This window comes from Adiantum capillus-veneris, chromosome 10, assembly GCF_014529385.1.
Source record: "Adiantum capillus-veneris isolate H3 chromosome 10, ASM1452938v2, whole genome shotgun sequence".
Lineage (NCBI taxonomy): Eukaryota > Viridiplantae > Streptophyta > Polypodiopsida > Polypodiales > Pteridaceae > Adiantum > Adiantum capillus-veneris.
This window is the reverse complement of record NC_140940.1, coordinates 34,027,627-34,041,769: the sequence shown is the minus strand read 5'-3', so window position 1 is coordinate 34,041,769 and position 14,143 is coordinate 34,027,627. Positions and strand designations below refer to the sequence as shown.

At 43.0% G+C, this 14,143-nt stretch overlaps 1 protein-coding gene across 5 annotated transcripts in view; it reads left to right on the top strand.

Annotated features, from left to right (window-relative positions):
- LOC147448669 (uncharacterized) overlaps positions 1–12,780 on the top strand; it is a 53,090-nt gene extending 40,310 nt beyond the window's left edge. For 2 of the 5 annotated variants that reach the window (XM_086521209.1, XM_086521206.1), the window contains exons 3-5: positions 11,629–11,756; positions 11,831–11,978; positions 12,076–12,780. In XM_086521209.1, coding sequence (XP_086377335.1) covers positions 11,629–11,756; positions 11,831–11,978; positions 12,076–12,173 — 374 coding nt within the window. In that variant the 3' untranslated portion in view covers positions 12,174–12,780. The remainder of the gene's footprint in view (positions 1–11,628; positions 11,757–11,830; positions 11,979–12,075) is intronic. The other 3 variants (XM_086521205.1, XM_086521204.1, XM_086521207.1) reach the window with 3 other exon arrangements.
- Positions 12,781–14,143: the final 1,363 nt, after the last annotated feature.

Here is a 14,143-nt window from a genome sequence, read left to right as displayed (position 1 = left end):
CTCGGGCAAAGCAAAAGAAAGCAGCTGATCATCACCGTCGTGAAGTGGTATTTTCACTTGGTGAGTGGGTGCTTTTACGCTTTGAAAAGGCAAGGTTAAAGAAGATGAAGGGCAAGGAAAGACTGTTTCCAAAGCTCAGCATGCGTTACTATGGGCCTTTTCAAGTGTGCGACATAATCAGTGATGTTCCATATAGGCTGAAATTGCCTGACAGCTGGAAGATTCACAATGCGTTTCATGTGAGTCTTCTCAAACCCTATGTGGGTGAAGTGCTAGAAGATATGCCAGCTGAAGATTAGCCGAAAGTTGAGGAACTTGACGAGATCTTGGTCCCGGAACAGATTTTGGCACATAAGGAAAGAAAAGTGAAAGGCAAGGTTGTTAGGCGTTACTTGGTAAAGTTCAGAAACTATCCACCAATGGATGCTAAGTGGAGGGAAGAAGGTGAACTTGCAAAGTCACCAACTGTGTTATCACTTTACCTTGAAGCCTTCGATTTGCAACCTACCTTGACTCCTTGAGTTTCAAAGCTACATGGATTGTCAGTGTGACAATGGCTTCTGAAACAAATGATGTACATGGTATTTAAAGTAAGCTCAAATGAAATACCTGTTACATGAATGTTAGAGCTGTACAAATTGTCAGTTTGGCAATTGCTCTTATGGAATGTCCAAAACTATGGTTAGTGCTATAGAAGTGAGTATTTCTTGTCAGTTTGTCAAGGATACAGTAATGGCTTCTATTAAAGGGTACATGTGTAACTGCATTCTTGAAATGTCGGTTTGGGTATGCTCGAAAGTGTTACTGGGCCCAACGTGTACTATAAGACAATGGCAAAATGTGTAGCTACCATTTTGTCATTGGAAAGTTAGTGACTCAAAGCAATGGCAGAGTGCGAAGCTACCACTATGTCATTGGGACAAGGTTCACACGCAGGCAATACATGTGTCGACGAAGTGTTGAATACACCAGGGTTGACAATGAGCATGTATGTGTCGTACATGTGTCGACAGGTGTTGAATACATAAGTGTTGACTGTGAGCATGTACGACATAGATGCAAATGAGGACGTTTGAGATTTCAAGAGGGGGGTATGTCACCAGCGTGTGACTACTATCTATCCTTTTTGTTGATTTCTTTCTTATTATTTATTTACTTTCACTTTTTGGAAACACCCCTCGGGAAATCTAATCGCCCTGCATTGCATAGCTAGTGTGGAACTGTCCAGGGGGAGTCCAGGCCTGAGGCCAAGAGAGCACTAAGGTTGGACAAAGACTATGGTTAGCCAAAGTGGGGTCATTGACTAGCCAAAGTGGAATCCTTTGCTACAGAGGCTACATTTCAGTTTTGGGTGTGGCTGCAGTGTACAAAGGGGGTCAGATGACCTAGAAAGATACAATGGCAGCATCTCCTAAAATTTAGGGAACTCTTATTTTGGGACCTGAAAATGTGTTTGCGTCTTTACCTCCGGAATGACAAGGAGAACATTTTCTTACTCTGCCCGTGAAGTCAACTGGGCAACCGGTTGGGAGATTTTTAGGCGGCAACCCCGAAACGGGAAAATGCTTGTAAATGTGCCAAGTGGCACCTTTTGGTGCACTTTCCTCATGCAACAAGAAGTGGCGCTGAATTTGAACTGGGAGAGGCTCATTTTCAGATTTTGTCACAGGTTAAGAGCTATGGAGTGCTTGCTTTCCCTCTTATGTACAGTGCGGTGCCAGGAGTGATGCCCTGCACGCTACGCACTGCTCTCTCTCTCCTCTATGGCAGTATGTTATGCCCCTCTAGTGGGCTTTTCATTTGACCAATGTATAGTTGTGTGGGTTCATGTGCGATTGCCAAGGCAAGAGCCTCTTGCACAGGTACTAGATTAGCTAGGGGCTAATCCCCCGCAGGTACAGGTGAATTCGGAGAGGTTTCACTCCAGAAATCTCGTCCGATTCAAAGGGCAAGTAGCCCTACAGGTGCAGGAGCTCCAGGACTTGCTACGGATGCGACTGGCACGCGAAACGGAGCCCGAAAACAGTAAATTACAGCCTGCTGTGTATTTTTGCAGGTATAGGGTTTTGGCCCTAAACGGTCCCTAATACCCCCAGGAGGTTCGGGGACGCGAGGGGACCGCTGTGCAGGTGATCTGGCGCATTTTCGGGGCTGAAAACAGAGAATTCAGCGTGCTGCAGATTCTCACCAGGTTTTGCAAAGTGCCCGTATGCGTTGGGAAAGTCAGTCAATGCGTGGGAATACTGACTGTGAAGGGTCCTAGTACAGTTATGTTGGCGAAATCGGGCCGGAACAGTTGAAATTCAACCAAGTTTGTGCGGGGCAGCTTGTAGGGAACCACAACGTTTATTCCCTCTTTTAAATAATAAAGAAATACCGAAAGGGGCGCCTAAGTTAGGGGCCAATCTGGTGTCGGTCTACTCATACATGTGCAATCTAGCAGCTTGTATCCCTCTCCCCCTTTGTTGTGTCTTGAAAGTACAGGTAGAATAGACGACTAATAATGGGTGAAAGCTAAATCAAGGTTTGAAGTCAAGTCTACCGCCCTTTTTGGATTGTACAGGCCAGTTTCAACATCTTACCCAAAATACAGCCTTCACAAACATGTTTGACAGGTGCTTCAGGAGGTGGCAAAGAAGCAACCATATCAGATTTCTGCAAACGTAGCAAACTGGCAAAATTCAGATGGCCAAAACATGCCTGCTAAAGTTTTGCATATGAAATAGCCCTTGAATTTGCAATAGCATTTGCAAAATTTTGTCCACACTTATCATACAAAGTGAGCTTATACAGCCCACGGCACAAAAGGCCAGATGCAACAATTTCATCACCAAAACTGAGATCATGAAGTGTACATCTGTCATCCACAAATTTGACTACAAGTGCAAGTCTAGCAAGTGCGGATACAGACAAGAGATTCTTCTTGATCCCAGGTACATAAAGTGCATCAACAAGTGTGAAAGAACTGCCATTAGCAGCAGTAAGCACAATCTTTCCAACTCCCTGAACTGGATAAGAGGCATTGTTGGCACAAGCGACTGAATTCCCATGAGGGACAGACTCGAGAGAGGTAAACAATTCACGATGTGAGGTAATGTGCTTTGTAGCACCACTGTCGAAATACCACACATGTGAATCTGCAGCAACTGACAAGCATGCATCATGGACAACAGGATTGTAAGTGCACTCTGCGCTAAAAGCCCATTCTGCATCAACATCAGCATTACAGTCTCCTTTCACAGAAGACTCAACAATGGCTGCATTTGTAGTGGAACCAGCATTTGCAGTGGAACCACCCTCTTTCTTCTTAGCCTCTTTGGCCTTCAACTTAGGACACGACTTGATCAAGTGATCATTAGCTTTACAATAATGGCAACGCATCTTCTTTTTGCCCTTATCACCAGAATTGCCAGACGAAGTGCTGCCAGCAGAAGCATTAGGAACAGTATTTTTACCGCTCGCAGCAGAACCATAAGAAGTGGCTGCATTGCTGTTACCACGCTTTCTTTGAGAAGCAATAAAAGCCTGTTCAACTGCACGTTGCCTAGTCCCGTTTTTTCTGGAAAGTGACTCTTGCAACAGCAATGTGCATAATGCATCAAACTTCACAACTTCAGGATTTCCTTGGGTCATAAGTCTCCAAGTACTAGCAAAAGTCTGGAAAGGCATGAAGAACAGTCTGCACAAGGGAACTGTCTGAAATGACTTCACCTGCAGAAATAAGTTGCTCATTGATATCCTTGACACTAGCAAGGAAAGTGTCCATATCATCTTCCTCATGCATAATCTTCGACTACAGCTCTTTACGCAGCAAAGCAATTTTAGCCTCATTGCGACTTGCATAAAGACTAGCCAAAATATCCCAAGCCTGTTTTGCAGATTTTGCTGAACGGATGTGAGGAACAATGGTGCGCTTCACAGATAACGCAATCAATGCATGAGCCTACGCATCCTTAACATCCCAACGAGCTTGTTCTGCCGTAGGCAAAACAACTCTAACAGCAACAATCCTTGCAGCAAGACCTGCAACATCCTCAACATCGCCTACATCCTCAGAACCAGGACGTACATCAATGCCTTGCACAATGTTCCAGACGCCCTTTGACACAAGAACATGTTGCATCATATAAGCCCACATAGGGTAGTTGTCCCCATCCAACCTATCCTCAGTAGCAAACATCTTGAACACATCTGTGTTGTTGTTGTCAGCCATGGTAAATGCTACACCTGATGTGAAAACTGCCCGAAAATAGGAGAAACGGAGCGAGAACAACACGTGCTATATAGCACAAACCGCAAAAGACTATAGGGCACCTGTTTTGCAGAAAATGGCACTGACAAAAATTCTGCACAAAATGACGAAATTGTCTGTGCAGACCTGCTTGTAGTGGAAACGGAGACCGAAATGAGCCCAAATCGAAAATCTGAGCAGACCAAGCTCTTTGAGCTTACCCAAAGTATTTGTCAACCTGCGAATGCTCGCCAAAGCTCACTGAAATCGGAGAAAGTGAGCAGGCGTGTACTGGAGCAGCTGGCGACTAAGCCCGGGAGGACTCAACCTGCTCTGATACCAATTGTTGGAATTAGGGTTGCAGAGAAACACACACAGCTTGGAGAAGACGAAGGAAGCTCAAGGCACACAATAGAGAGTGTATTACGAAGGAAGCCCTAGAGTGATGGGCGTATATACAATGCTCGGGGGAGAAAACCTCCTAAAGAGGGAAAAAATGCCCCGGCGGTCCTAGTGTGTTCACACACATCACTACCACATGTATATGGTAACAAGCTCCTGTTGCCTCTTCTGCCAGAAAGTGCTAACTCAGGTTTGCTTATATATTAACTTAGCAAAATTGCCCTACCTACTTTTGTTGGGAAGTCACTTAAAAAGAATAAGTGAAAATTACCAAAAATAGGGAAAATAGGCTAAATGCATTGGAAAATTCCCCTGACTGAATCTGATGGATTCTGAAGGGAATACTGATGATCGTGCTGTGTGCAACCGGAGGATATGCATCTACACTAAGAAACTGGGCATGCACGGTCTACAAATATAGTTACAAAAGTGCCAGATCACCTCTAAACTAGACTTGACTGGACTGACTGAACCCTGATCATACTGTAGCTTGTCCACGGACACATAGGGTTGGATGTGTCACGTGACAATAGCCATCCAGTCCGGGCCATGAGTAAAAACACTTTTCAAACATTCAACCTCCCAAAAATAACTGCAAGGGTCCGATCGGGCCATGAGTATGAGCACTCTCAAACATCATTTCTCACTACTCCACTTGGGAGTAAATTCACCAATCGTTGAAACTAGTATTCAAACCAGAGTCAAACAATTCAAATCATCACCAAGACAGGTTTAAAACAGATACCATCCATTTCAAACAAATTTCAAACAATACTTCCTCAAACAGAGTTCAAAAGTATTAAAAGAACTAGATAATTCATTCAGGTTTTTGTTCGGACAATCGAACTTTGAGTACGACTGGCTTGTCCTTCTCCATCAAGGTAATGGTTCGGTTCAGGATGTGGAGAGCTGCATCATTCTTGTCGTGCCAAGGTATGCCCAAGATAACGTCCCAATTGCCCAACTTCATAATGTGGAAATTGGCTTTTCCGTGATATCCTTGTATGGTCACTGGAAGAGCACCATTAAAAGGTACCACTTACTGGGTCTGACTGATGGCTAATTCGGCTTCGATTTAGCCACCTTGTGGATCATAATCAAAGTCCATCTGCTTCAGGAATTGTGGATGGATGAAGTTTTTCGATAGCTCCCAGGTCAAAGAAAATCAGGGCTTTCAAGCCATTGACTTTGCCATATGCTCGACACAATTCATTTGTACTTTCAAGGCGTATGCCATAGTTGTCAGCCAATGGCCAGCTCATTTGGCCGGAGATAGTTTTGTCGACGGTTGGTGCGGGCGTCGGCTCTGCTGGTCTGTTAGTGCGTTGGGGACAACCAAAATAGTTATTTCCTGTTTGAAAGCATCCAAAGCATCGGTTTTCTTGTAATAAGGTGTCTCGTTGTGGAGGCGTCAAAGGAGGCCTTTGTGGGGCTCAGAAGGTCTATGTGCTCTTTGAGGACAATTATAAAAATTATGTCCTGATTGAAAACGTCCAAAACATCGGCCTTCTTGTAATAGAGTTTCTTGTTGTTGTAGCGTCAAACGAGGCCTTCATGTTGGTTTTTCACGAGAATCTTGGAAATTTGTTCGTTGTGGCCGAGGATTCCAATTATTTGTCAAGTGGTCTTCTATAGTAAACTGTAATCTTCCTTTCATAAGCTTGTATGTGACCGTAGCATGGTCCATGAGTTATTGCATAATAGATACGTGTTAGAGAGACAATATTCTTGTAATGGTGATGGCAATCCAATTGTATAGCACTCACATTGGTCCTACAAGGAGGTAAACAACTTGAAGAAAGACATTCGAAGAACCTTTGGTTGTAGTCTTCCATTGTTTCTATGGCAAGCATTTTCAAGTTTCCCCATTCTGACAGAATCTGTACCTCGAATAGGGAGGTCATGTAGCTTCATGCAAAGATAGTCTTGAATGCTTGCCAAGTCCTTGGAGCATGCGACTGGCTAGCAATTGAGCTCCACCATTGCGTAGCATTATCTTTGAGAAAGCTTGTGGCTTGAGAGGTCTTCGATTCTTCTTTGTCACGGGTACGAGCACCACGTGCCAATGGAAAAGAATAGATTGAACAACTTTAAGCACTTCAAATAACAACTGAACTAAAAGAGATGCACAACACACGAGACGGGGAGTGGCGGATTTTCACCCCAAGAGAGCACTAACCCCAATGCTGGCGCCCCTTTTGGTATTTCTTTATAGTACTTGAACTCAGTGCAATGTCGGTACTCCAAGCTCTGCACCTCCACATTGAAGCGTGCCAGAGAATGAACGAACCCTTGGCCTCTCAAAAGCAGTTACATGAAAAGCATCAAATTCTAAAAGCATATGGTTCCAAAAGTTGATGCCCAAAGTTTCCAGCGCGTTTGCGAAAATCCGTACAGTTGCCATGTCATCAGCGTAAAATGCGAAAACTGTACAGGTGCTACGTCAGCACAACCAATGAAAATTGCGGCGGATGTGCGTACAGTTGCCACGGGTCATCATTTGGTTTTACAGTTGGAGCGTGTATGTGTTGGTCCTGCTTTATGTAATCTCTTTAGGTCACTTGTGCCCCATCGGACGAGGTCCCGTAAGTTGGTGGGAACTCTTTTTCAAAAATAGCCTCTCGGCAAGACATTAGTTGGTAAAACTTCTTCTACTTCTTCTTCTTCTTCTTTTGCTGCTTCTTGGGGTTTAGTCTCCTTGGCCGGGATTTGCAGGTTGGCTCCGTTATTCAGTGGCTTGACATGTCAAGAGTTTGTGACATTCTTCCTATCTTTCACTCTAGAAAAAGTGAAAATTTTTATTGTCCCATTCTTGAAATCTTTTGGTTCATTTGGTGCACCCCGGATGTGGATAATAGGGACATTCATATGGACTCTATTGTTGAAATTAGGATATTTAAATGTGTACAATTGAACTGTAAAAGTTAGGAACTGTAGATCTACTGGAATTGATAAAAGCCATCAGAAACATACAATTCTGATGTGTCATATGATGGGTGACATTAAGCATCGTGTACCGTTGCTTTGGTGGAAGAGACCGGAAAGTGGGTATTACTGATGCGTCACATGATGGGTGACGGGAGCATCAGATAGGGAATATTCCATTTGTCTAGGAGGAAATCCGAACTGGATAAAGGAATACTCGTAAAGACGTAGACACAAGAATAAAGATGGGTTAAGAGAAGCTTTTCTAGAAAGGAGAATATTTTCAAGTGATTTCCGGGAAAGTAGATTCTTTCAAGCGAGGAATCTATGTATGCATTGCATATGTGCAAGAGGTTGCATCCAGGGACGTCTGGAAGTGTTGTGTATCATCCTTTCTTAGCTCGTTGAGTTTTTATTTAGTTTTTAACAGGTTTATTAATTTTTATTAAGTGATATTAAGTGGGCAGCCACTTAATAAAATTGAAGCAAGACGAATTATAAAAAAAAGGCTAGGGCTCCCATACGGCTGAAATCAGCGTGTGATCTCTCTCTCTCTCTCCCTCCTCTCTCCAAATCTGCCGCCAGCTCTCTCTCTCTCTCTCTCTCTCTCTCTCTCTCTCTCTCTCTCTCTCTCTCTCTCTCTCTCTCTCTCTCTCTCTCTCTCTTTTCTAACGCCCCCATCGTGTGCTAATGTTGTGGGAAGCTCCGCCTCTATTCTTGCTCGCTCTAGAGGCTTATAAAAGCAGCCAGTGCTTCTCTCTTTCCTCTCTGTCCTGCCAGCACTAGCGCAAAGGAGTCCATATCGTCGGGAATTTGCAAGTGATCGCGTGAAGTCATCGAGCGAAGGTTGCTTTTGCGCACTTGGAGTGATAGGTAAAGATTATGAATACGCTCTACAAGTTGTTTTGTGTTTGTGCTTTTTACAGGTATTCCATTACGGAGAAGGAGCAAGGTGGCCTCGGCCTACGCATGGGGATTCCAGAAATGGTCTGTGGAGTTTCATGCTCCGAGTACAGATGGAAAAAGAATTGAGAGCTCGTCTCTCGGAATTTCCCCCACGGGAAGGAAACGACCATCGAGTCTAAGATTTAGAACGGAGGGATTCTCCGATTCTTGTGCTTGTAAAAAAGATTCTCCCTAATAAAGATTCTCTCTAGGGGGGGACCATTTTCCTTGTCCCCAATACTGCATCAATCTTCTCCCACGTCTCTTTTGGTTGAAAATCTATTTATTTTCAGCTTATTAATTATTCTTGTGCGCTCTCGGTTATAACAGTGGTATTAGTCTTTAGAGCTCAGTCGCCTCTCTGTTTTTTGCAAAGGAGGATGATTCTGGGAAGGAATGAAAAGAACCATGACGAGTCATGGGAGAACGGTTGAAGACAAACTTAAGCAAGTACGAGTTCAACTCGCGAAATTGTAGTAGCTTCACATTGTCGGTTGTCTAGAAGGTTTTGGACGGAATCAAGAAGCCGCAAGGGACAACTGCCATGAAAATCTTGCCGGTCGTAACAACCCGCAGGAGGAAAACAAGGTGCCGAAGTGCACAAAGGATTTTTGGATTGGAACAAACGGCCTTCCAAGAGCAAGGGTCAAGAAAAAGAACTCTCTTTGCTGAATGAAAGCAAGGATGTCTCTATCTCTTCTCCATCATACTCTCCTGATTATACTATTGCTTCCACTTCTCATAGAGTATGTAAGCCTTCTTCAAAGAAGTGATTGCCTACTACTTCCCTATGCAATACTAAAGAGAAGCCCAAGTTCAAGAAGGATAACCGCAAGCATCACCACAAGATGCGGGTTTGCAAATCCGGTGACAAAGATGTCAAGTTTGACAGTCACATAAGATAGAGAGACATCTCCAAAGTAGCGTCTTGTATTTTTCCCATCCCTTCTGGTATTTTTCCTTGGGCATCTACTGCCTCTTCACCCTTTTTTTTCCCTATCTCCCCCATTTATTACTTGGTCGTGATGGCTGATTGGCTGGCCGACCTGACCCTTGTTGGGTATATAGGTGAGGGTAGCTGACACATGCGCACTTCACTTGCGCTATGTGGACAAGCTTCTGCTACAGTCTAGCGTCAGTCGTGGTCTAGCTTAGGATCTAGCCTGGCACCTTTGTGAGCCTCTAGCAAGACATGCATGTCTAGGCAGGTCATAGTTGCATACCCTCTCTTGCACAGTACCGCATTTCAGCATATGCACTTTACCGCGTGTGAACCACCTCTAGCATGATATTTTATTATTAGGTGACTTTCCAGCTTCCAAATCGTGGGGGGCTAAGTATGAGCTGCTCGACCCAGCTTTTTGCACCTATTTATGCATGCCTTGGGGCGCCAGTAGAGGGCAGAGGAGCAGAAGTAAGTGCCTCTCAAAAAGCACCAGCAGGACCAGCATTTTTGCACCAGAAAAATCCAGTGTTTCTCCCATCAATCACCAGCGTTTTCAGCCATGCCAGCAGCCCATCAGGGTTTATGGTCAGTTTTCAGCCTTTCATCATCGCCAGCAGTCCCCCCCATCGCAGCCTTCAGCCAATTAGCGCCACCAGCGATTTCAGTTTTCAGCCCACCGTCGTCCTTGGTAATAGCAGATCAGCTAGCAGCCTTGTCGTCGTTGTCGTAATACCAAGTATCTCCAGTAGTACTCATTAGTACCTCAGCAACACCGCAGTACAAGTACCCCTCATCATCGTCGTCGTCGTCATCGACGCAATACCCCAACATCTAGCACCCCTTGCGTTTTTGCTTGGCCTTTGCCTAGCTCAACGTAGGGATCACTAGGACCTCCGTGTCCTTAGCACCCAAGTACCTTCAATACTAATAATCCTAACCCCCAACAACTTATAGGAGCCGGCCAAGGGAGATGCTTTTAGACTTTAGTGCTTCTCATGTATAGCTTTTGATTTTGGCCAAGGGCCTTTAAATATGTAAACAGGGTCTTTCTCTGAGATTCTTTTCTACCTCAAGGGACCAAGAGGAGTAGAAACTGGAGGAAGAAAACTGTGTAAAAGGGAATTTGAGGAGGCAAAGATTCCATGGACATTGGTGGAACAGGAGGAACAGGTGGGAGAGATGGTGCAACAGATGGTTGAGGTTGAGAAGAAGGTACCGGCTGTGTAAAAGGGCATTTGAGGAGGCAAAGATTCCATGGACATTGGTGGAACAGGTGGGAGAGATGGCGCAACAGATGATTGAGGTTGAGAAGAAGGTACTGGCTGAGTAGAGCAGATCCCAAAAATCTATTATAGATATTTGAAATGCTCACCTCCACGTAAGGTGCATATTGCTCCAAAGTTATACTTCCACGTCAAACTATCTCTACATTGCCATGTCATCACAACCGTACAGTCCTGTGTTTTATGGGCAGGTAGGCCCAGAGATGTGTCTCCTAATCGGTCGCTTCCTTTGCTGTGCCTTCGGTGCGTCATCCAAGTGATGCCAATCTGGTAATCAGCAGCTTATCAAATCAAGAGGAGCCTCTTATCTCTGAGAAGTTACTTTGTGGTTTCAACTTAAATGTGCTGGGGTAAAAGAGTCCCTAGACTCTTGTATAATGTTTGGAAGTGTGATTGCTTTTTGCATGTTCTGTCACGTGTTTCTTCTGACCTCAGAAAGAAAAAAATGAGTAAGGGATGGGGGTGATGTTGGGCCCAGGGGATGGGAACTTTTCACAGATTTGGTTCAATTTGAGAGCAGACAGGTGGTTGCCATTTCTTTTGCTCTTTTTTATATACTAAGAGTGTCAACAAGCTTCTTAGATTGAAACTTTCAAACCTGGTCAATATTAGATGGGATGGTTTGTTGGGTGGAAAGTTTTTCTTTTGGTGTCGTCTCTCTCACATGCTACTCTTCATTAATTGACCTGGCAAGCTTTTTGTTGGAGAATGACTTGAAATGTTTCCCTCCTCAGAGAGGGACTACCACTTGCCAATTGTACATAATTGTCAGATGACATTTTAGAATATAGACTAGAGGGTGGATTCTAGCAGATAAGCAGGCTTGAGAATTGAATACGTTTTTTTCCCAGGCTGTGTACTCAAATGTACAGGTGTTATTGAACATTGAGGTTTAGGTATGTTGACATGTTTGGGGCCTGGGCTTATGACACAGAGTTCATGCTTGGTAGGCTCCCCTTACCATGGAGGCGTGTTCTTTTTGGACATCATATTCCCGAGCGACTACCCATTTAAACCACCTAAGGCAGGTCACTTTCTGATTTGACGTTTGCAGGAAAGTCTGTGGTTGCTTGAGGCTTTAAATGAAACTCTCCACAGGTGATGTTCAGGACTCGTATCTACCATTGCAATATCAGTGCCAATGGTCAGATTTGCCTTGATATTCTGAAGGACAACTGGAGCCCGGCTCTTACAATTTCGAATGTTTTGTTATCGATTTGCTCTTTAATGACGGATGCCAATCCTTGTAAGCTAAATGGATGTTTTATTGGCCTTCCCATGTTGAATGACATGATTGTTGATTGTACTCACAAATGGTAATTTCTTGAACGAGATGCTTGCAGATGATCCATTGGTTGGAAAAATTGCCCAGCAATATTTGACAGATCGAGCTGCCCATGATGAGAGTGCTGCTGAGTGGACTCGTCGGTTTGCAATGTAACTTAGTTAAACATACCACAAAATTACGACTCCAGGTTAGAACAGAAGATTTGGCTTTAACTTTAAAAGGTTACATTCCATCAGGCCTAAGAACCTGAGTGGAAATGCCAAGCATGTAATTTTAGTTTATGCAATTTTGAGGGTTCGCCTGGAAAGGATGTAATCTAGCTCACAAGCAAGTGCACCTTGTGTCTTCCTTAGCAGGATTGAAGTCCAGACTTGGTCAGTGAACAGTGAAGTGTAGCTGGAAACTTCTGTTTGGTTGGAATTGTTACTTTCATACCTTTGTTGCTATTGTGTTCAGCAAAAAGAGAGCTGACCAATGAAAACAATAGGGATTGAAGGGTCTCAATGATCATTTGGCTGTTAAAGTAGCCAAATTTTGTGGTTTGGTAGACAAGGTTGTCAAAAGTGCCTTTTGGTGGAAACTGTCAAAAGATTAGCCCCAAATCCTATAGTTTTATGGGTAAGGCATAACTGGCAACCCATCTACATTGACAAATTCTTGAAGGGCACAAAAGGTTTGGCAGGAAGGGTGTTTAGCATAGTGAAACAAAGCTCTTCATTGGAATGAAATAGTGATTTCAAATATAGATCTTTGAGTTGTATGTGAGATTTTCATTGCTAGCCAGATGCTAAATAAAAAGGAGATTCTGTTTAAGTTTACAGCTTCCTTAATATAAGAGTTAACACTAAATTTTGCATATGTAATACTAGTTTTGGCCTACCCCAAAATGAAGGCCTTCTTTGCTTGGAGTTCATTCAGAAGTTTTTTCGTCATAACTTTAGGATCTTTTACCTTATCTTACTTTTCAAGAATTATAAAGCTCTATAAAGGCATTCTTAAAATGATTTGCCTAGCTATATCTTGGAAATTTTCCAAAATTTGCTTAGTGCTCCTCTCAATTTGGGGATTTTTATTTTATCAATTGTATGAATTTTTTGTGACCCAGCCATTGGCCACTCTGGTTGGCTTATTTGCTTGTTCCTCGGTTGAAACCTTAAACAAAGTCTGTCACATTCATCGAATGGTTTAGATATCAACCTAGAGGCATACCTATCAATGAAATTCTGATCTTGTTTCTTTGATTCCTATTCAGACAAACAAAGTAGATATCTGATGCTTGAACTGATCATACTCTAAAAAGAAACTAGATTATGGGTGATGTGTAGGACATGTTCACTAAAATACTTACATTTAAGTGATCGGTTGAATAGGTACTTTCTGCCTGAATTGGGCTAGCAAAAAATAAGAAACAAATTAAACACTTTTCGTGATGCCAACCGATGTTCACACATCTTATCCTAGCTAGGTCCTGGTACAATTTCTGTTTACATGGGCTATCCTTTGTCCTCGTCATCATTTAGATCAATGATGGTATTATGAGACACTATATTTCTATGCTAGTGAAATTGATCCTAGTTGACTAGAGTAGTGGGGTTTCATTTTTGTACCAATTCCATGTTATTGAGTACTAGCCAAGTATTTTGCATATGCTCATACTACAGAATCGTAAACAATTGAACGACCCTTTTTTTGGCATGCTCTAAAAGGCCTCTAAAGAACAAGGGATTAAGGAGTTTGATCCCACAATGTGAAGTATTGGCTAATTGAAATTTTTCTTAATATTTTAATTTGTAAAACATCCCTTTCATTTAAGGGCCTCATATAGGGGCCTATCATTAAATTACTTTATAATTTCTTGTGCTTATTAGACTTACCTTCTCTTATGAAAGCATTAATTACTTTAGTTTGTCAATGGATCCCTTTATTTTCTTGCTTTTAATTTACTTTTTTTTTTCATTTATTGTTTTAGAATGCTAATGTGAGCCTTGCACCTTGTTTACGTAGGGTCTTTCTTAACATATAGGACATTTGTGACTACAAGTGTATGATGGACTAAACAATTTTACACCAAAACACAACAAAAATGACGTTGTAGGTGCTCATTCTGACCTACTCAACCATAA